The 21418-nt window shown below is 45.2% G+C and overlaps 2 protein-coding genes across 17 annotated transcripts in view; both read left to right on the top strand.

Annotated features, from left to right (window-relative positions):
- Positions 1–4141: 4141 nt before the first annotated feature.
- On the top strand, positions 4142–5764 carry LOC120410700 (heat shock transcription factor, Y-linked-like). The gene is made up of 2 exons (XM_039559307.1): positions 4142–4475; positions 5475–5764. The coding sequence occupies exons 1-2, from the start codon at positions 4170–4172 to the stop codon at positions 5598–5600; spliced, it is 432 nt and encodes a 143-aa protein (XP_039415241.1). The 5' UTR covers positions 4142–4169; the 3' UTR covers positions 5601–5764.
- Positions 5765–6252: 488 nt separating this feature from the next.
- The window catches only part of POC1A (POC1 centriolar protein A), an 89851-nt gene continuing 74685 nt past the window's right edge, over positions 6253–21418 (top strand). For 15 of the 16 annotated variants that reach the window (XR_002043456.3, XR_002043453.3, XR_002043458.3 and 12 more), the window contains exons 1-7: positions 6253–6328; positions 7533–7617; positions 8309–8480; positions 9403–9582; positions 10672–10779; positions 12057–12172; positions 16394–16527. Coding sequence is in view for 1 of the 16 variants with exons in the window: in XM_010389975.2 (XP_010388277.1) it covers positions 6311–6328; positions 7533–7617; positions 8309–8480; positions 9403–9582; positions 10672–10779; positions 12057–12172; positions 16394–16527 (813 nt within the window). In the remaining 15 variants the exon portion in view is untranslated. Of the gene's footprint in view, positions 6329–7025; positions 7099–7532; positions 7618–8308; positions 8481–9402; positions 9583–10671; positions 10780–12056; positions 12173–16393; positions 16528–21418 lie in introns of those variants that run through there. The other variant, XR_005602957.1, reaches the window with a different exon arrangement.

Here is a 21418-nt window from a genome sequence, read left to right as displayed (position 1 = left end):
TGCAGGCACTAGCAGAGAAAGTTCAGGGACTGAAAGCAGCCACCTGTCCTTGGTCAGCAAGATCAGCACAGCTGGGCTATCTGTGCTGGAGACATTTTAACGGCAGGTTTGATCTACATTCCTGTAACAGATTTTTAAGATCCTATAGTGGCTTAAGACACTGGAACCAATTTAAGTGGTCAGAGACAACTTTGTAGATGCCGAGAAAGCTGCTGATGGTGTTCTGGCTGGATCCAGCTTGCCAGGTTTTCTCACTCCTGAATCCTTCTCCTCCTTTAGGCTAGTTATGGAAACTGTAGGCATGCATGAGCTCCCTTTACTCCCTCTCTCTTGGATGGCTGAAGAACTGTATTGCTTCACAGAGGGTAGCAGTGCATTCCTCCGGTGCTCCAGCATGTGTGTCCCCTTGTCACCCTTCCCTTCAGCACTTCAGCTACATGGATGAGCAGTGAAAGTAGTACAAATCCACTGCACAGACTGGGCAGAAAATAAAACAGAGTATTGCAATTAACACGGTGCTTTCTGACTCTCTGCCTGGCAGATGCTTCAGATCTGAAGCAGAAGTATTTTCCCTTGGTGTCCTGAGCAGCTCCAGAGCCCAGGCTTTGCAGCCCCTTTCACTTTACAACAGCAAAGACCCTCTGCATGCTGAATGCTGAGGAGAGGGCTCCCCCAGCCCTGTCAGCTGTTTCCTGTTGTTGCTATAATCAGCTTATGTCACTTTCCTCCCTCTTTTCAAGGCTCTGATAACAAGCACCTGGGGCAGCCAGGTGACCTTTGGCTGAGCTTCCTCTTTAAACTCCCGTGGCTTTTGCTTCATTGCCTGGTTGTCATGCAGCAGTAAAGATCTGTTCTGATAGCAGCAGAGGCTGCTCTTCTTCCCTTTCTCTTCTTATGTAGCATCAAAGCCCTCTGAATTTGCTTGAACAGATTCGCATTTAGGTCAGGACTTACTTGAGAAAAAGGGTTTTTTTTCTCCTGTCTTTTTCTTAACTCTGTAAGGAAGGGCAATAAGCACAAAGGCAGGTGGGAGAAAAAAAGAATGTGGGCTATAAATAAACAGGTTTGGCACACAGGGGAGGACAAAGTAATTAGAGAAAAAATAACTGATGCAGCAGCAAGCTACATCTTCAGCTGATGTAAAGCAGCTGATGTAAAGCGGCCTCTCCCCATGGAAGCAAAGGGACCATGTCATTGTCATCAGCTGAGTTGCTTGGTGGATCTGGTCCCTTCTGCAGTGTCCAAACTGTCTGCAGCAGCAGCAAAAGAGGTTGGACAACAACTCTCTGTGGTATCAATCTTCATCTACATTCTTTGGCTCCTTGTAGCTGTGTGCTTGGGCTGCCTAAGTCGCTGCTGTGCTCGCTGGATGTAAAATGCCAATACCAGGGTGGCTGTCACATTGCAGATGGTCATTTCGACCTACACCAAAGCATTGCAGGGTTGGTTGCCCAGGGCCACTGCTTCCATCTCTAGGATATACTGGATGGGACACAAAACAGCTGTGAAAGACCCATGCTGGGATCATGGTGATCATGGAGATAGCATGACCTTGTTCTGAGTGCTGCTAGCAACTGAGAGACCTGGAGGTAGGTGCTGGTTCCATTTTAGCTTGTGTGCATTGCTTACACCAACTCCATGTCTCTTGGAGCTTCCTTTGTAGATAACAAAATACTTCTTCCCACCACTGGTCTTGTTGAGAACCTCAGCTTTTTTAAAAAGAGTCTCATGCTGGCTTTCTGAAACTTTGCACGCTGTCCCTTGGAATATTCTTAGAACTGCAAAGGTGTGTGTAGAGACTGGTATGCTCAGCAGTTTAAGTATTAACAGGACACGTGAGAACTGGGGTTTGCACTATAGGATTGGTAAACATTAAGTGTAGTTGCTAAACTTAGACCCACTCACTCTAAAGAGAAATTCAGCACTTTGTGGACTGGGCTTGAAGTCAAAGGTTAACTGTAATTTCATGCAAGAACAACTCACCTGAATTCTGGGTGTGTCTGATGCTCTGCAACAGCTTTTGTTGCTTTGCATCGTGCAGGGATCAGAGCCTTGGCAGGGCTGGCAGTGCAAGGTTCTGTCGATGTGACAGAAGGGGGAGATCCTGGGGCTTCTGGTCTCTTGCTGATTCACCGTGATACAAATAAGACCAGGGAAAGACTTGCTGAGAATTACTAGATAAAGCCTAGTTGCAAGCTCGGAAGTGGCATTTGAGAGAGGCAAGATCAGGGCTTTTATCGCCCAGAGTTACGGTACTCTTCACAAAGAAGCTGCCCAGATTGGCCTGATTAATCCCTAACGAAGCCGTGCTGCATCTCATCCCGGTTTCCGGCTCGTTTTTCCCTCGCCGTCCCAGGGAGGCTGTTTGCGGCCCCAGCCTGCCCCCCGGTGGCCATCGGAAGGACGGCAGGAGTCCCTCCAGCCGCGGTGACACCGAGGTGACAGCGCATGGCCTGAGGTCCTCCTCCCTGGCTGGGCGTCAGGAGGGGGCTGGCTCCCAGGGCCACCGTTTCTGAGGGATTGGAAAAATCCCATCCTGCCCAAACCCGGGCCAGACAATGCCACAAAGATGTTTAAATGGCTGAACTGGGTTATTCAAGACTCTGTGCACTCCACCACTGGACCTAATGTGTGCTTGTTGCTCCCAAGGGCCCCTTTTTGCCCCTTGACATGAATTTAATTCGTTTTCTTTTGACATTTGCTCTGACTCCCACACTCTGCTCCCACAGGTGAGAGTGTCTCGACAATGATCTGCTGTCACCTCTGGCTATTGGTGTTATGCAGTGGCACCCCAGGGCCGAGAACTTGGTAAGCAAAGTAACCATCCATGGCCACCATAGATGCTGCCAGTGTATTATCTAGAAGGCAACTTGGGGTGGTTTTTTGGGTGGCAGAATCCTTCAATTAAAGCAAATGTTCCCATTTCCTGCTTTTATAAGTGGGAGTGCAATCACAACATGTTTCTGGTTTTTTAATTCTCTGAAATGGATTGTACAAGATTCTTTCAGACCTTGGGCATATTTAGCATCATGTATATCTTCTTTTTTTACTTCAGTGCAGAGGAAGAAAAGTTAATACTCAAATGCCAAAGAATTTAATGAGGAACAGGTCAGGCCATGCTGGAAACCGCTTCAGATTTCCAGATCCAAAATCCATAGCTATGTGGGCAGAAAGGCCATGTCTGAGGGAGGAATGTATTTCTTCAGACACAGTACCTCAAAGGGCAGGGGGGAATGCAGAGCTTTTCAGGCACACAAACACCCCTGAACCAGCAGCCTGTCTTCTGTGGGATGGCAGAGAGCAGGGAGAAGGATGGATGGCTTCCCTGGGAAGACAAATTCATGGGATTGTGTTCATGGCTCTGCATTTATGAACAAAGCAGGAGTGATTCAGATCAAGTGAACCAGAACATCTCTTGACTGGATGGCTTGAGCAAGGGCTTGAGCTTTGTTCCCCTAGCCCCTGATTGCTGGGTCATTCATGTATGGAGAGGGTCTCCTGCTTTTGGGTCTCCTGCCAGAAACGAAGCAAGTGTGTCCCCTGGTCCCTCCCTCCCAGCTGGTTTTAAACCCACTAGATAAAAATAAAAAAGTGCAATCCCATTCAAGAAGTTTGCAAGTACAATGGGTCGACATCAAGGAATCTCTGCTGCTTTGGGGCAGGAGATGTCAGGAAAAGGATTCTCCATGCCAGAGCTGCTGCTTCTGCATTGCAGTGGTCCAGGGAGCCACCATCCCGCAGGTGTCAGAGGGGCTCAGCTGGAAAGCTTCCCAAACAGGGCCCTGGAATGCCCCAAGGCTGCAGCCATCCCTGCTCCTCCCTGGGGAACCACTCCTGGGTGCAGCCAGACATGGCCCAGGCCTCTCTTTGCTCACAGCCCTTCAGGACAGCTCTGTGGGCACTGCTGGGCCCTGGCCTCCCACTGCTGGTGGCTCTGGGAGGGAGAAGCAACAAGTTCCCTCCAGCAGTTTTTCCTCGGGCTGCTCCCCCTGCCAGGGCACCACTGCCAACTATCACTGAGATGTCACCTGCGATGTCCCCACAGCACCGGCACCACAGCACAGGCACCACAGTGATGTGGCAGAACATTCCATTGGAACCTGCAGTCTGTTGGTGCCAGTTGGCCTTTGCCTGCCAGCTGGCAGGACACAGCCAAGCTGTCCAGGGCGATGGCCATGGAGCGAGAGTTCTCATCCCTGCGCTTTCCACAGAAGCTTTGGAAAATGCTGGAAAGTGACCAGTTTCAGTCCATTTGGTGGAGTGAGGGTGGAAAATGTGTGGCCATCAACAAAGATCTCTTTGAAGCGGAGGTGCTGGGCAGGGAAGGACAACAGGTCTTCCACACACAGAAAATTAAAAGTTTCATGCGACAGCTGAACGCGTATGGATTCACCAAAATGCAGCGGGATATCCAAAGATCTGCCTCCCTGCCCGAATTCCTATCAGAGGAAGCAGCAGCTTCTGCTCACAGCCAGGTACAGCAGCTGTTCTGCACAGCAACCAACACTTGTGATAGTCTGGGGGGGGAGAGGGACCTTCACAGCAAATAAGGCCTTGCCACAGAGGGCCATTCGCAGGTTGAAAAGAAGCCACTTTTTATAAGAGGGCTTATAAAAATGAGGGAGAGGGATTTTTCATATGGGCAGAGAGTGACAGGACAAGGAACAGTGGTTGTATAGTGAAAGAGACCAGGTTTAGATTAGATGTGAGGAAGAAATCTTTCCCTGTGAGTGTGGTGAGGCTCTGGCACAGGTTGCCCAGAGAAGCTGTGGATGCCCCATCCCTTGAAGTGTTCAAGGCCAGGCTGGATGGGGCTCTGAGCAACCTGGGATAATGAGTGGCATCCCTGCCCAAGGCAGCAGGGTTGGGACTTGATGATCTTTAAGATCTGTTCCAACCCAAAACTGTGTGATTCTGTGATAGAAGGGATGGGGATGGGAGCGAGCAGTCTGGTTTTCATTTTCTTTTCAGACTGTGCTGAGGCAGGTTTGAGTGAGCCTTTCTGACTAGTAGAAATGCAGATAAGATACATTTTGGTGAGATCTGCTGAGTTGGAACCTGTTTAAGGGACAGACAAACTCAGCATAATCTGATTTCTGTGAATGTCTTTGCTCTGTGTCTTGCTGTACCAAATCTGAAACCTTCCTGTGGCACCTGCCCCATGCCAAGCAGATGCATCCAAGGACCAATAGAATTACCTGCGTGCTCACATATGCACTGAAGCTGCTGAAAAATACTGATATTTCGTTTTCAAAAGCAGTTGTTACGCTTTTGAAACTCCTACACTGCTCTGCTCTCAGGAGGCAAACCCCCAGGGGTGGTGATGACTGAACACAACCATCACATGCTTTAGCCTGAGCTTTAGGTTCTATATGGCCCTCAGAGCCCATGATCCTCTGCTGCACTTCGGAGTAACTTGGGGCTTTCCAGTCTTGGGATGGTGGCAACTAACTCTTCTCCTTTGCCTGTTTTAGATCCTCTACTACTATAACCCCAGCTTCAACACAGCACATCCCCGGCTGCTGGAAACGTGCAAGAGGAGAGGTGTCCTTAAAGGAAGGGGCCCAGACGCAGACGAGATGGATGAACGACCCCTTTAGAAGCCCAGATGGTCAACCCAAGCTTCATGGAGAAGCAGATCTGGGCTTTACACAGGCACCTGCTGGAGAGCAGTCAGCAGCCAGTCCATAGCGTCTAATTACTAGCGCTGTTCTTAGATAGAGCTGAATAGAGTTGGGAGAAATAGATTTGAGTTGGTATTAAACCATTGGAAGAATAAACCTTTCTCAGTTGTCCTGTGCTCTTTGCACAACCCCAGGCGGAGTTCCTATTTGGTCCTGCAGACCAAGCAGAAGCAACTGATCTGCCGCCAGCTGAACCACTTCTTGGAAGTGACCAGCCCGGGTTCTTAGCCCTAGAGAGCACGGGCTTGTGGTGCTCCCCTGGCTGAGACTCGGGGATCGCCTCCATCAGCCCCAGAGCAGGAGTGAGGCAAAGGGACAGGAGTCGGGTGGCTGGGCACTGAACGGACTGCCCAGGGAGCGGTAGCAACCCTGTCGGAATAACTGATATAACAGCGCCGGAGGGGGCTCTCCCCGACGTCCTGAGCCCCCTGTGAGGGGCCGGCTGTGCTCAGAGGAACCAGCCCCCCCCGGCACGGACTCGTTTCACAGGCCTGAGGATCCCGCCCGCCCCCAGCCCGCCACGGCGGCCCCTCAGGCGCGGCCCGCCCCTGCCCGCCCCTCGCAGGGCGGGGCCGTTGCTACGGGGCGCGCGCGGCGCGGGAACCGAACGGCGGCCGCGGGGCGTCATGGCCGCCCTCTGCCAGGTGAGGGGCGGCCGGGCCGGGTCGGAACAGCCTGTGTGAGGCCGCTACTGCGGGGCCTGGGCTTCCCGGAATGCCGGGGGGACTGCCGCTGAGCGGGGGTGGCGGCGGTGACAGCCCTTGGGCCGTTGTGTCCGAGCCGGGAGGGTTGTGACGGTGCAGGGAGGAGTGGAAGGGGAAGGCAGGGCTGGTGGCGGCCCGGGCGTGTCCGGTGCTGTGGGGGGCTCTGAGGCCGGGGTGGCGGTGGGAGGCAGTGCTGGGTTTAGGGGGGATGCAGTGCTGCTGTGGGGTGGCATCATGCAGGAGGGCTTGGGGAGCTTAATGCTGCTGGTGGCCCTGGGTCTGGGGTGCTGTTGCAGCTGGGGTTGGCCTCTGTTTGTGGGGAGCAGCACCTCTAGGCTGTTGGAGGGGTTCTGGATCTGCGGAGGGCTGGTGCTGGGTGTTGAGGGGGGAGAGCTGCCCTGTGCTGGAGGTGGGTGCTTGTCTGAGCAGGGGGCTCTGGTCAGGTCCTGAGTGGGAGAAGGCTGTGGTGGGGATTGCCAGGGAGGCAGGGGCAGTGTATGTGAGAGCAGGGATTGAAAGCTGATCAGCCTAGCCTGAACTCTGGCCAATTTTCAAGTCTTAAAGCCTCTTGTAATGGTTCTCTCGGGTCTTTGCTTGTCCTTTTTGCCTGACCTCAGGCTTTTTTTGGCCTTTGCAGCAAGGTGCTGTGGGAAGGGTTGTGTGTCAGTCTGTTTTGCTGCAGTTCTCATTCCTCCTGCCTGTTTCAACAGGTGTGTTAAATCTTGCCAGTTTGTCTCTTCTGTGTAAATAGTTGCCTCTTGGCTACACCTGAGCTGAGATGAACAGCTGTCAGAGGAAAGCTGAGCTTGGCTGCCTACTCAGGTGCTATGGACATGGCTTATCTGTTCTATAGCCAGCTTAGAGTCTCTGTGCCAGCAGTGTGTTGTAAAAATGCGTGAGGGATTTGTGCAGTCACCCAAGATCCAAGCTAATAACAGCTTGGATAATTTACCTCTTTTAAAATTTATGGTATATGTGAAATCTGTGTTTTGTGTTGTGCAGTTGCCTGCACAACAGTTCTTGCCTCTACCTTGTTTTTGTGAGGTGAATATGTGGCTTGGTTCACTTGCTGTAGAAATAAAATTATTTTATTGTGCAAAGATGGTTCTTAAATCTGTAGTGTCTGAACATTTTTGTCTTTTAGGAAGATCCATCCCTGGAGAGACACTTCAAAGGCCACAGAGATGCTGTCACTAGTGTGGACTTCAGTCCCAATAAGAAACAATTGGGTAAATTGTCTGTGTTTTGATGGCCAGAGGATAAAGAAAGAGCTGCTTTCCCTTAGTTAGATGGAGGGAGCAGTGGAGGTACTGAGCTCTGCAACAGCAAAAGGTCCTGCTGGAGCTTCCTGCTGACAGCAAATTGAACGCTGCTCCACTCTCCTTGCAAGCTTGTGTTTTTAATATGTTGTGAAGAGCTTCTGAGCTGACTTTGACCAGTGTTTTGCCACAAGAGAGAGGTGTTGGAGGGAGGTGTAGCCTGGGTGCTTTTAAGTCACCAACTCGCTGGTCTTCTCTGCTTAATCTGTAGTGACATTTAACTTGCTGCAGCTGATACCTGCCTCTGCTTCCCAATAAGAAAGTGATGAGATAACCTTCGTTTCCTGAGTGTGTGGAAGATTTGCAACCTGTATGGCTTCTGCCTCCTCAGCTGTTGCATGGCTGGACTCTTGGAAGTAAATTGTCAGTCCAAAGTAATGCATGGCTGGCCTTATTTTGTTTGAATTACTGATGAAATTATATGCGTGAAAATAATGAAATACACAGCTTGCGATAGACTGGTGAAGCTTCAAGGGCAATTTATTGAGACTTCTGCAAGCTGTGATGGTGAACTGAGTGTGAAATGTAGCTTTAGTGTAATTGGAGGAGAACTAATGCAAGTTTGGTTTTGTGTGGTTTTGTTTTTCCTTTTTTGTTTCAGCAAGTGGCTCGATGGATTCATACCTGATGATCTGGAGTATGAAGCCTCAGATGAGAGCCTATCGCTTTGTGGGCCACAAAGATGCAGTTTTGTGTGTCCATTTCTCACCTTCTGGTCACTTGGTGGCTTCAGGCTCTAGAGACAAAACAGTCCGTTTATGGATCACTAACGCGTGAGTACCTATTCCCTTCTGCCTCTCTGTGTGTTTAATTATGGCTTGGGATTTCTCCTTCTTTGTAGCAGTTCTCTGGCTATGGGACAGGGATCTGCCTGAGAGAAAGAAGAACCACTGTGTCTTTGTCTTCTCTTCAATCTGTGAATATGGACCTCCTGGTGGTACAGTACGTGCTGGAGACAGATTTTGGACCAAGAGCTCCATAAATCTGTTGGATCTCTAAATACGCCGTGCTCTGGATCTCTAAATACGCCTTGTGTTTATTTGCCAGAAAAATGCATCTTGCATTTATTTGGAAATGATGTGTAAAGAAAAATGAACACATTTGAATTGTCTTGCCTGGCTGAGTTAATGGCAGTTTGCTCACAGTTGTACAGCATCAGGTGTGCTGAATTCAGTTGTGTTATTTCTTGTGTAACATGGCATTGGAGTTGTCCAGCTGGAGCATGGGCCTTTACAGGAGCAGTTGTGAGGTTGTTGCCTGCTTGGCTCTCTCCAGGTGAGCTGTGAAAACACCTCTCTCCTTGCCTGCCTTGCAGCAAAGGACCTGGCAACAGTACAGAACCTCGATGTCTTCTTTTATATTGATATTTTTGTAAGTGTTTTAAATGGCTGCACAAATTAGCAGTAGCATTTTTTGCCCTTAAATAGGACACAACCTATATGGCTTGTTTCCTGTTGGATTGGCCTCCAGTATGGAACTGAAAAAACTGGTTTTAGCTGTGTGTTTTCTATAGCTCATGAAGCATGAGCAAGTTTGGGGTTGATCAATGTTTTTATCCCACTGCGATCACATAGAGTTCCCATAGAAGTGGGGGTTCCTAGCACTGCTCAGCATATGGCAGCTTTGTGTTTTCAAGTACAGAATGTCTTTGCTGCCCTGTTGTGCAATTTTAAAGAGCTGTTCCCTTTTGTGTAGCAAAGGAGAATCAACTGTGTTCAAGGCTCACACAGCAACTGTGAGAAGTGTTCATTTCTCCAGCGATGGCCAGTCCTTAGTTACAGCTTCTGATGACAAAACAGTCAAAGTGTGGACGGTTCACAGGCAGAAGTTTCTGTTCTCACTGAGTCAGCACATCAACTGGGTTCGCTGTGCCAGGTGAGTACGGCTCTCTGACAAACAGAGACAGGGATTTATCCCTCAAAGCAGAGGCTCAGTGTCATGGTCTGGTGCAACACATTTCTGTTCAGGCTAATTCAAGTGTGTCTCTTGAATGAAATATATTGCTGACCTGCAGAGAGATCCTTTGAGTAATAGTCTGCACCCACTTTGTGTTTCTCCAGTGAACTCTGTCAAACAGAGGCTTTTCTGCTCTGTGTTTTGCTTTTTACCTGGTGAGGAGAATTCTGTATCTTGAAGTTGCTAATAGGAAAAAAGGAGAGGTTTCTACTGTTATTTCAGCTTAGTTTCTTTAGACTTGTAGTGCCCCTAGTTAAAATGATCACCTGTAGCTGCCTCCTGAATGTTGTAAGTGCTGCCATGATAATAGCGTTATTTCCTGATAACTGTTTCAGGTTTGGTTTTGAGGAGTTATTTATGTGTATGTGTATCTAGGATAAAGCCATGGTTCCTCTGTAGGTGTAAAGTTCATTACAGTTCTGGAATATGGTGGCAGTGGCTGGTAGCACTACAGATACCCACAGAAGGGCAGAAAGGATGTTTCCAGTATGTCTGATGATCTGTAGTTAGGGACTCAAGTCCTGATTCTGTAATGTGTATGCCTCTGAAGAGAGGTCTGGATCTGTCATGTATATGAGATTTTGAGATGGGAGCTTAATATATTCTCCTGCACTGCAATGGTGAAGACTGCTGTAGCTGTTTTCTTGTGAGTAACTGTGTTGCTCTGAACTCTGTGGCAAAGGCAGGAATTGTTTTGAATCAGGGCAGAGAAACAACTTGAGGTACACTTCAATTGAAACAAGTAGGACATAAGATCTTAAGTCAGACTCAAGACTTTGCTGAGGGTTATTTCATATGCTTGTGGAGTTAGGGATAGTTTGAGTACTTAGGGCTTGCTTTCTTTTCCCCACAACTTAGTGTTTGGATTTTCAGTCTCACTGATGCCTCTGTGACTTCTTGAAAAGCGAGGTGTGTTTACCAACATGCTTTGAGAGTCAGCCAAATTCAGTCGACCCCATACTCCTTTCGTTTGGGGACATTTCTTATTTGCTGTAACTCTTACCTTAGATTCTCTCCTGATGGACGATTGATAGTGTCAGCCAGTGATGATAAAACTGTCAAGCTGTGGGACAAAACCAGCAGAGAGTGCATCTACTCCTTCTGTGAGCATGGGGGGTAAGTACCTGGTGGTGATGTCTGAGGTGGGGTTGCCTGAGGAATTTACACCTGGTTTGTGAGGTTCAGAGGTCCCTGTCCTAGCAATCCTAAAACTGATTAAAAAGCCATTAGCACCTCTTACGAAAGTAGCCAGTGTGAGGGCCCAAGCCAGAATTGCCTTGGCTTCTGTGGCTGCTCAAGGTTAGAACTCTGAGGGTTATATTTCAGTAACTGTCCAGCACATCAAGCCTCAGTTTCTTTGTTCTTATTTATTTTTGGAGATGCTTAAATTCCTTATTTCTTCTTTTATTTTGCTCTGAGTTGACATAAATTAAAAGTGCAAAAGTCTACTGACAGAATGGTGCTTGGATGCTTTGATTCATCTTCACATTTTTAAATAACGAGGTTATTGCAAAACCCCACTTTGCATTCAGAAAAAAGATGTTAAATTTGGGATGTTGAGCCATACCAAAAGATAATTTACCCAGAAACATAAAACAAGTCCTCAGAGAACTGAGGCTGGAATCTCCCTAATTCCTTGGTGCACTGAATTTCTAGTGCAATGTTACGTTCTTTCTAGGTAATATACAATGATATTAAGACAAACTCAGACCACATTATTTTTTTCAGTGCCCTTAAGTATGTGTCTTGTCCAAACAACCTATTGAAATATCTCAACTTTTTCAGTACTTGTTACAAGAATTCTCAAAAGATAATTAATTTTATCCAGTTTGTTTGGTGAGGAGTTACAAGATATCTTTCCTTGAAGGTTCAGAAGCTTTTATTGTACTTATGTGTTCAAACTAAAAATGGATTGGATTCAGGTCCAGAAAGAAATTTGGCCTCAGCCTCGCTACTTTCCAAGTGGCAACGTATGATTTCAGGCACAAATTCACTAAGTTCTATCTTAAAATTAGTTAACAGAAGAAAAATCTCTGTTCAGTCTTGTACACATCACTCTGGAAATAATGTTAATTTAATAGAAGACATATATTATGCAAACATTAAATGAACACTTGAAAATGCTGTTGTGACAGTTGGATCCATCAGATTTCAGGAGGTTTGTGTCTACAGCTCCTACACCTGCAGTGTGAACTACTGAAGATGGTGTGCTTAGGTAGGAGCCTGCAGTCTGCCTGGGGTTAGAAGTAAGGTCTTACGAGAAATTCAGCAAAATAAATGTTCGGGTTATCTCCTTTCCTTAATGTTCAATGAGTCACGATGTGGTTGAAAAGGCTTTTTTCATCTTTAGCAAGAGCTGAACATAAGCAGTTGGGTTTGATTGCCACTGACAGGTTTGTGAACCACGTGGATTTCCACCCCACTGGTAACTGCATTGCTGCAGGGAGTACGGACAGCACAGTGAAGCTGTGGGACATCAGGATGAACAGACTCCTTCAGCATTACCAAGGCAAGTTCAGAGCTTACAAAGTTGAACATTTCCATGTATTGGTGCGAATTGCTCTGAAGTCCAAGGATTTTTCCTCCATCAGCTGCTGCTTTTCAAAAAAGGCACTGCCAGCAGAAGCCTTTCTTCACCAGATGTCGTGCTCTGCTTTGTGTTAGCTCCAGAGCTAATTCTGAAGCTGTCCCATGTTGCAGGTGGGCATGGGTCTCAGCTGTGATGCCATTTCTCACTGTTCTTGAGAAGGTGGTGTGCAGTAAAAAGCCTTTGCCTCTGAATAAGCCTATAGGAGGAGTCAGCTGTATTCCAGCAAATCAAAATGTGAGGTTTTTTTATAAAAAATTAGGAAAAGTTAACAAAAAAAGGAAAGTCAAAATCAATCAGTTGCAATTCTATACTATGATCCGTGTTTATAGTTCCTTTTCTGGACTCTGTTTTTCAGCTTCCATAATTAGCTTTGATGATGCCAAATGGCCTCTCCTCCCATTACCTGTTCTTGTCCCACTGATTAGTGCTGGTGTTTGGTAGATCTGGATAGGAAAAGGGGGCTTTCCCATCCCTGCCAGCTTCTTTGAGATTGGTTGACCTATTCTGTGCATTAGTTTCTTCAGCCTAAATGTGGCTTTTCTTTGCTACTAGCAGTTTTTAAGGCTGTGATATTTTAAAATCAATACATGCTCAAGCATTGTTTCCAGTGTTGGTTATTAAGCTTATTAAACTTAATTTATAACTTTCCCTCAGGAACTGCTTCTGGCATGCCTGTAAAACAGATCAGAGACATGGGGCTGGAGCTTGGTGTGTTCTTTCTGCCCTCAGCATCAGCTATTGTGGGTTCCTGCTGTGACAGCCTCACAGCTTCACTCAGCTTCTTCAGATTCTTCTGGATCACAGTCACTCCCAGTTCTCTGATAGTTAACAAAATCTAATAGAAATCAAACTTTTTGACGACTGTTGTTCCAATTCGTCAGTATTGAGCGTGCAGTTTGTGTAATAAGTATTGTTAACTTGTGGCCCATATCAAAACTTGGAAACGCCTTCCTGAAGTCTTGTTGCTAAAATCAGTAGTGTTTTTAGATACTTGGGCTGTGTCAGATTGTCCTTTAACCTGCTTTATCAGCTTTTCAATGGTGGCAAGATCTGCAGTGCATGTTTCCAGTAGAACTTGGCTCAAAAGTCATCTCTTCCTGCTTTCCACTTACTGCTATTAAATTGTCCAAATCTAATGTGGCTGCCAGGTTTATTTTTTGTCTTGGAATGACATATTTCCCTGGTATCCCACCCTTACTGAATGGCATTTTAGTGTGACACCCCTTGGTATGGAAGCAATAATTTCCTGGGGTGAGTGTTATTTTTAACAGCTACTGTGTATTAAACTTTGAACTAAAAATAGTAATAATAGCTGAAGAAACCTTAAATTGTAACGGTGGCTTTTTGCAGTCACTTCATGCACCTGTGGCCACAAGCTGATGTGTTTGTAACATGTATTGGAGATGTGTTTGTAAGTCCTGCCCTTCTGAGGGTTTATACCCACCTCCTTCTGGCTAAATCTGATTTCGTTTTGTGCCTTCCTGTGAGGCTGCCCGTGCTGTCCCACTAGATGGCATCTGTGCCTTCAGAACGTGCTGATGCTGCCCGATTTCCAGGGAATCCATTTTAAACAAGGAGTTGCATGGAGGAGTTAATAGATGAGTAGCCCTGCCTTGGGCTCTTGGGTCTTAAAGTTGGGCTGGTTTCCAGCACCGATTAGTCTTTTAGCAGTGTTGCTCTTGTTGCCAGCACTTGTTCCAACTGTGACATTTATAAATGAAAGTTGGAAATAGAGAGCAAGCTGCGAAACCTTTTGTATGGTGTGTTTTTCTTTGAGCCAAGCAAAGTCTGCTCTCGTCACGTTTACTGTACAGGAGAACACACAGATGCTTTATTCGGTCTTCTGCTTGGCACTGACTCTTTTGTACAGCAGATTTTGTACAGCCCCTACAAAAATGGCCAATGTTTCTTGCCTGACATTTTTTCCCTGTCCAAAGTTTTGTGTGGGACACCTCTGTAGCAGGTCTTTGAAAACAGCTCTAACCTGTTTTTTTCATTCCTGTTTAAAAAGAATAGTTGGTACTTTCATCCAGTTTGGATGGGGCTGGTGGTGGTTATCTGCTCAGTAGAGACTGTGGCTGTGTCAAGTCCATCCTAATTTATTTTCTCACTGGTGGTTACTAAGGTTTGTAGTTACATAAAAGAAGTGTTGTGAGGCTTGGGACAGTTCTGTGCAGGCTGAGAGGACTCAATTTTAGATATTAACCCCCAGTATAAGTCCCTTAACAGGCTCTTCTTTTGCTAGGGCTTGGCTGGCAGAAGTGTGGCCTTGTACCAACAAGTCACTGGGAGATGCCACCTTGTGCTGCACTGGATTTATTGTTTACAACATGAAATCAAGTGAGGTGGCAGGATGTGTTGGCATGTTTTCTGGAGAGGTGTTATGAATGGTCTTGTGGGAGGTATGAGCTGCTTTGGCAGTAGAGATGAACTTTTCTCTGAGTTTACAAGAGCCAGGAAGTCCTTGGGCACAGAACCTGCGGCTGCTTACGCAGCTACAGTCTGTGTGATTTTTTTCCATTATGGAAAGGTTGTTTTGTGAAGCTGGAAGTACCTTATTTATGGCCTGGAACTTGCAAGATGTGGTATATTACTAACCTTGTCTATTTCTGATGTGATTCCTTTCAGGACTTTCCTTAGTTGACAAGATACATTTGCATTTATCTGAATATAGACACTATGGGGGTGAGGAATATTACAGATCACTCAGAATAAGATTTTCAAGGGAGAAAGAGATTTATCACTCTTCCATAAGAAAGAACTCCACAGAGACTTTTTTCTACTTTAATACATAGTATAATACGGGGCTGGGGGTAGAGGAACATCTAGCTGTGTGATAGAGGCAGTATTCACCAACAAGAATATAAGTTACCTGTGTTAAGGCTTTCTTCTGTGTTTTTTAATAGTTTGGGTCAAGAGGAGTCGTTTTCAGAACTTAGCTGAGGTATTTAATGTTCCTGAAAGTTTCAAAAGTAGAGGTATTCTGTTTTACAATTGAGCAAGGTTATTTCAGCTATCTGCCTCAAATCTACATATGGAAAAAATAATATTTGGTTCTAATGTATTTTAAATGGTATTTTAAGGCGTTTTTTTAACATGCAGTATGGATTTAAAATGCACAGTAGATTCTCAACGGAACATAAATTTAGTTGGGTGTGATGTGTCAAAAGTAGTAGATTTGAGATACCAGAACATTTGGAGGGCATATAGTATAATTAAGAATAATTGGATGGTTAAATCCCTCCTCAGGCATAATATTAATATTCTGTAATGTCACATACGCTCAGAAAGCTGGGCATATGTGAGGTACTGCGTGTTCTCATAAATAAATATGTTCAATAGCCTGTTTTGTAAAAGTTCGGGGAGGGAAAAAAGTCATGTGTTAAATGTTTAATGTTACAGTGAACTTCAATGAAGTTTGACTTTTTTCCTAGAACGTTTTCTTCAGCTTTTTTCAAAATATATCTTGGGCTTCATCTTCATGCAGGGAAAATGGCTTTATTGCAAGTTCACACTCTTGATAGTTGGTCTATTTATATTTGCTTTAAATGTTTGGTGAGACAAATAGGATGTCTGAGGAAATAATGGTTATACTGGACCATTTTCAAGTTGCTCTTATTTCCTAGTTTCTCTTAAGCCCAGTCTTGGCTAGAGTCAGATAGTAAACCAAAAGAAGCTGTGCAATGTCAATTCTGAGTCTCTTCCACTGTAATTTCAGTCTTCTCAGTGTCCTAACATACAAATTTTAATCTAGAATGACTTGGGAGTGAGACCAGCATCTCCACAGTAGTAAAGTGTATCAATGTCCAGCACTCTCCCAGAATCCTGTAGTTCACTTGCACATACAGTACATTTTGGGACTATACTGGAAGCTTTTGTAGTGTTAAATCTCCCAGAGTAATTGGCAAAGCTTCCTTTTTCCTTTCAGTAAAGTAGTGCCTATTTTTACAAGAATTGAGTTACTGTTATTGTTCTCTAGTGCTTTGAAGAGCTTTTGTGGAATGTTTCCCCCATGATAATTTTCCTGTTAAATTTTATAACAGAAAATTGGAATGTGCTTGTGCTTTATTTTATACTTTTGCCTTGGGCTTATGTACACTGTTCTTGGTGACTATTAAACTTTTTTTTTTCCATCCTTAGTGCACAGCTCTGTGGTCAACAGTCTTTCCTTTCACCCCTCTGGAAACTATCTGGTTACTGCTTCCAATGATTCAACTCTTAAGATTCTGGACTTGCTAGAAGGAAGACTCCTCTATACTCTGCATGGTCACCAGGTGAGGCAAAGCCTTTTTTAGAGTAATGTACAAACTCATAATAAACTGAGCAAATCCGTGCTCGAGGCTTTCATTCTTCAGCGCCAAAAATTGCTTGAAAACCTCCTTGTGTAAAATTATGATGCTAGTAATTTTTGAGGTCATCACTGTTTTGAAGGGAAGCAGGTAAGGCAGCAATGGAGAGAATGAGAAAGCAAGACTAAAAGTGAGCTCCAATATCGAGTAGTCTAAGACAGAAGAAACTCAGAGCAGCACCCTAGGCTCTGACTGACCTTGTCAGCAACTCTCTAGTGCAGCTCTGTCTCCCTCCCTCTCTAGAGAGCTGCAAATAACACTTGGCCCCTTGACATAGGTGTTTTGAAGATAAATGCTGTTCACCTGGCAGGAGATTCAAGAACAGTAGCAATAAAATAGAGGAAATCTATTTTGGGATTTGATTTGGGAACATCTTGTTAATGGACTGAATCATGAAATTGAAGGTGACAAATGGTGCTGGTTGGTTAAGTTTAACTGATTGGCCTATTAGTATTATGCTGCTGGATGTGTTGCTTGTAAGGTTAATTTTATGAATGCTTGGAGCTCTCTTTCTAAATCTTAAATGAAGATAAATAGACTAATTTCATTGTCCATGCAGAGTGGGGTGTGAAAAAGCAGGCCTGCCTTAAGGGTTCCCTTTCTGAAGGGACAAAGAGAACAGAAATTCTTAACCCACTTGTGTCTCTTTTAAAGTGGGGGCTGAGTTTTAAAGCATAAAAACTGTCAGGGGAAAACCACAGCCTTAAGCTTTTGGAGATGGTGGGGATGGTTGTGGGCAATAATGGTATCTGTGTAAGCTGTAAAACTGATAATTCTGGCTTCTTGTGGCTTTGTTTAGTGACTGCCTTGTTTGATTTCTAAAAAGGTCAAGTTTCTTCTGTAACTTCTCTTTTGCTATACATTAATAAAATTTTCTTTTTTTGTAATATTAATGGAAGACATAGGAAAACCTTGTGCTTAAATCTTCCATGAAGTAGAGCTTTGATTAAAACTGACCAAAGGGTTCAACTGCTAAAAGAATAGGGAGGAGATAACAAATGCTGGTTAACCTAACATGTCAGCCTCAGCTGTATAAAACTTCTCTTACTTGGAAAACTGGACTAAGTGGATACTCCTATCAGATATGGGCTACAAAACTTCTGTTGCCTTAATCTTGTTTTCATATTTGTCTGTTGTGTTAATCTGCCCAGTGAGTTCTTGGGAAGTAGCTTCCTGGAAAAGGGTGTTGGAAGAATGGGGAATCTTTACACTTTTCCCCCTTCCCTCAGGAAGGCATGTGCCTGGTTATGGTTCAGCAGAAGGCTGAACCTGCTTTCTGTTTTTCTCCTATCTGAGCTGCTAGCTGTGCCTCAGTGACTGCAGTAGCACAAAAAAAGTTTAGCATTGAATGAGAGTCCAAAACTGATTATGGTGATGGAGATCTTCAGAATTAGCAACAGAAAGTCCCTTTAGGCTAATGCTGTACTTAACTTGAGGCTTTTACAGAACAGTTGGGGGATCATCTATTCAAATGTAGAATTAAAGCTCCTTGTTTTTCCTCCCTGCTCCTTCAGATCAGTAAAACAGTGTCTGCCTCTTTCTCCTGGGCATCTAACTGGCTTTGGAAAAGCTTTGCCACTGGCACAGCTGAAGAGTAGCTGCTGTTGTGGTGTTTACAGTTCCTTCAGTTTGGAAACAAGTATTGAAGTGGCTGGTAGAGCTTTCTGGTTGTCTTTAAGGGATTGCACTGAGATAGCTGTGGAACCAGTCCTGGTATAGCCCTGCCTGGCCTTCTCTGTCTGGCATGTGCTGTATTGTTGTGGGTTGGTTCTTTTACCAACTGATTGAACAGTTGCCTTGCTTTTCTGCTCAAAGCATAAGGCAACCTGTGCTTCATTCACAGGAAGCAGCTGTCCGTGGCTACAGGCTCTGCTGTCACCAGGGGTGGATCCACTGGGGTGGATTCCTGCACTGGCTGCTCCTCCGGCTTGTTTTGCTCGTAGATAAATCCAGGCTACTTAATATCAAGGGACTTTTTTGTCCCCTTTGTTATCACTGTGATTTGTGCCGGTATCCCCAAGTGGCTAAAAACAAAGTGGTGTGGACTTTTTTGGTCATTAAGTAGATTTGCCTTTTTAAGCGAGTGCTGCAGATTGGTCACCAGATGGACAGCCTGTTCTGAAGATGTTCTTGAGCTCTGACTTCGTGCGGTTGAACATTCTGGTTGACACTTTGTTCCTACTTTGACAGCTGGCTACTGTTACATTGTTCTGGGAAGGCTGCATGCAAGTGGACACTTGAAGGAAAAAAAACCTTAAGGTCCTTTAGGCATACTTTGACGCAACTGCTGGAGTGCCAGGAATTTGTTAGCAGCTGATTAGCTGTAGTTTACATGGGGAGGTTGGCCAAGTTTACATTGCTGTCTTTAATTGAAATGTAGCTGGCCCCTTGTAGCAGAAGGATCATTAGAGACAGAAGTTTGCAGCTTGGAGCTGACATCTTGCAGCTGCAAAATATCATTCTGTATTGTGCTGCATATTTTGGTTCTGGAGTGCTTCAAGCTGTGAAGTGCTCTTATCTAATTCCATACAGATGAGACACTGGCTTGGTATGTAAATCCACCTCTAGTACTGAATCACTGTTGAAGAACAGAATGTTTTGAGGCCCCTAAGCCACCCCAAGAGAGTTGCTAGAGGAGAGCAGGTATGTACATGGTGCTTGTCTGCCCTTTGGAGTGGTTTAGAGCATTTCCAGACTGACTTCCTCAGTGGAATGAAGTTCTCAGTAAATATTTAGAAAACATCTCATGGTTGTGTTCATGAATAGGAAGACAGAAAATGCAAAGTTACAAGTCTTGAAGCAACCTTGACTTGAACTGTGAAGTAGCTACATTCTACCTACCTGGGCAACATGAATGCTCCCTGCTTTGCTCACTGACTAATGAGTCAGGTCTCCTGAGCAGGTGCATAGGAAACAAATGTGCTCCTTTGTGGTCAGCTGCCAGCTCTGCCTAGGTGGGATTAAACATCTGTGCAGGCCTGGTCCTCTTTGAAGAGTGTGAGGACATCTCAGGGCTACACAGAAGTCAAAAAAGAAAGAAATGTGTGTTGCAAACAACAAGCAACTGACTTTAGGCTAGCATTTCTGAGTCTTGAAAGGAAATAGGAGTTCTCTGTCTTTGCCTTGTATTTTTATAGACTGAAGCTTTCAGGAGTTAAAGCTGCTGATGATTCAGCTGTAAGATGCCAGTATAAACTTTCCTTATGTTAGTTGTAGCCCTTACTCCCTCGTGAAGGAGGGTGCAAGCATGACAGTCTTGCTCGGGAATTTTTCAAATCCCAGTGGACTGAGAATCCTTGTGACTTCTTGTCAGAGGTATTCCACCTGAAAACATCTCTGTTGTCATCTCTGTTCCCTGTGCTTTTCTCCTTGGTTCCCTTCCCTTTTCCCTTTCCTATGTGACTTGCCCTCTTCTCCCATGCATGAAGAGCTGAAAACACTGTCAACAGTGGCAATGACTGCTCTCTTTGTTATTAGTTCTTTCATGCCTGGAGCTGGTGATGATGCCAGGGCTGGGATCCCAGTATACTCGTTGCTGCTGGATTTGCTTCTCAGGCCTTGTCTCCTCTCATGTCTCCTGTTTCTCTTTGCACTAGTTAGTCTGTTCCTGGAGAGTTTGGCTGAATGTACTGAGGCTCCCACTTCTACATCTCCTTTTGTGGCAGTGGAAGAGGAAGCTCTCCTTTAATTCAGCTATTTGCATCTTCTAGATATGCCTTCTTCCATCTTTTAGCATTTCCCTTGCTCTCTTACCTGGCTTTTCTCTACTATGCATTAGTTTCTTGCAGGACTGAAACAAAAAAAAATAAAAATCTACTGGCATCCTTGACCCCACTTGTCTCTGCAGCTTCCTTCTACGCTGCCTCTCCTTTCATAGTGCAGACAGTGTATCATTAAACTACTCTTCTCTGGTTTATTCCTGGACCTTCTCCAACCTGGCTCTTGTTTCTTCTCTTATGCTGAAGCCAAAATGTTAGCTCTGTTCCTAGCTGAAGCCTGAAAGTCTGGCCTCTCTTGACTTGCCTGTTGGTGTTGGCCCCGTTGTTGTTGAAATGATGTGCCTTCTGTCCCCAGCAGCTCTGGGAGAAGGAAAGGGTGTTCAAGAAGGATTTCTCTGTGATTGTCCACTCATTATTTATTCATGGTACACATTCATCTGCTGTGTGCAGGTGTGATTCTGGGCTCCAGTCATATTTCTCCAGACTAAACTCTCGGCCTTTCTCTAAGTGTTTCTTTCAGAGAAATCTATTTTTAGCTCTACCGTTGAAAGCTTTGTATTCAGGGATGCTATTCCTGTTGTCTTATGTCACCCCTGTGTCAGTTGTTACTGGTGCTATTAGCATCCTGCCAGTCACTTGGTGGTGTAATCTGTGTCCTGGCTTCAGATCCCGCCTCTCTTGGCACTTAACGTATTCAAGTCATTCAGAATGGTTTGAACATTTATTTTGAAGGCCAAACATAATGTTTTGTTTAAGCTGATCAAGCTGTGAAATGCTAGGGCAGTAAAGGCCTCTCGGTCACAAACCTCCTTTGTAGGAAGTGGGAAAACAGGGAGAAGGTGTAATCTCTATCTCTGCACATAAATTATGTAGTGTGCTGGGTCTCACCTTTCTCACCTACATACACAGCTAGAAATGGGCTGTCACCTGGTGTTTCAGCTGCCATGCCATGCATATCTGGCCTTGACTGAATCTTGTTCACTGGGAATGCTGCTGCAAACAGTGAGGTTTGATGCTGTTACCATTCCTTCTGTATGGGTTCCTTTTTCTTTATGGTTGCTTTGCTCCATCCAGTGTTTGAGCTATTTGTCCTTTTC

Source organism: Corvus cornix, chromosome 12 (genome assembly GCF_000738735.6).
Source record: "Corvus cornix cornix isolate S_Up_H32 chromosome 12, ASM73873v5, whole genome shotgun sequence".
Lineage (NCBI taxonomy): Eukaryota > Metazoa > Chordata > Aves > Passeriformes > Corvidae > Corvus > Corvus cornix.
Note: the sequence above shows the minus strand (reverse complement) of the source record. Positions and strands in the feature narration are given on the sequence as shown.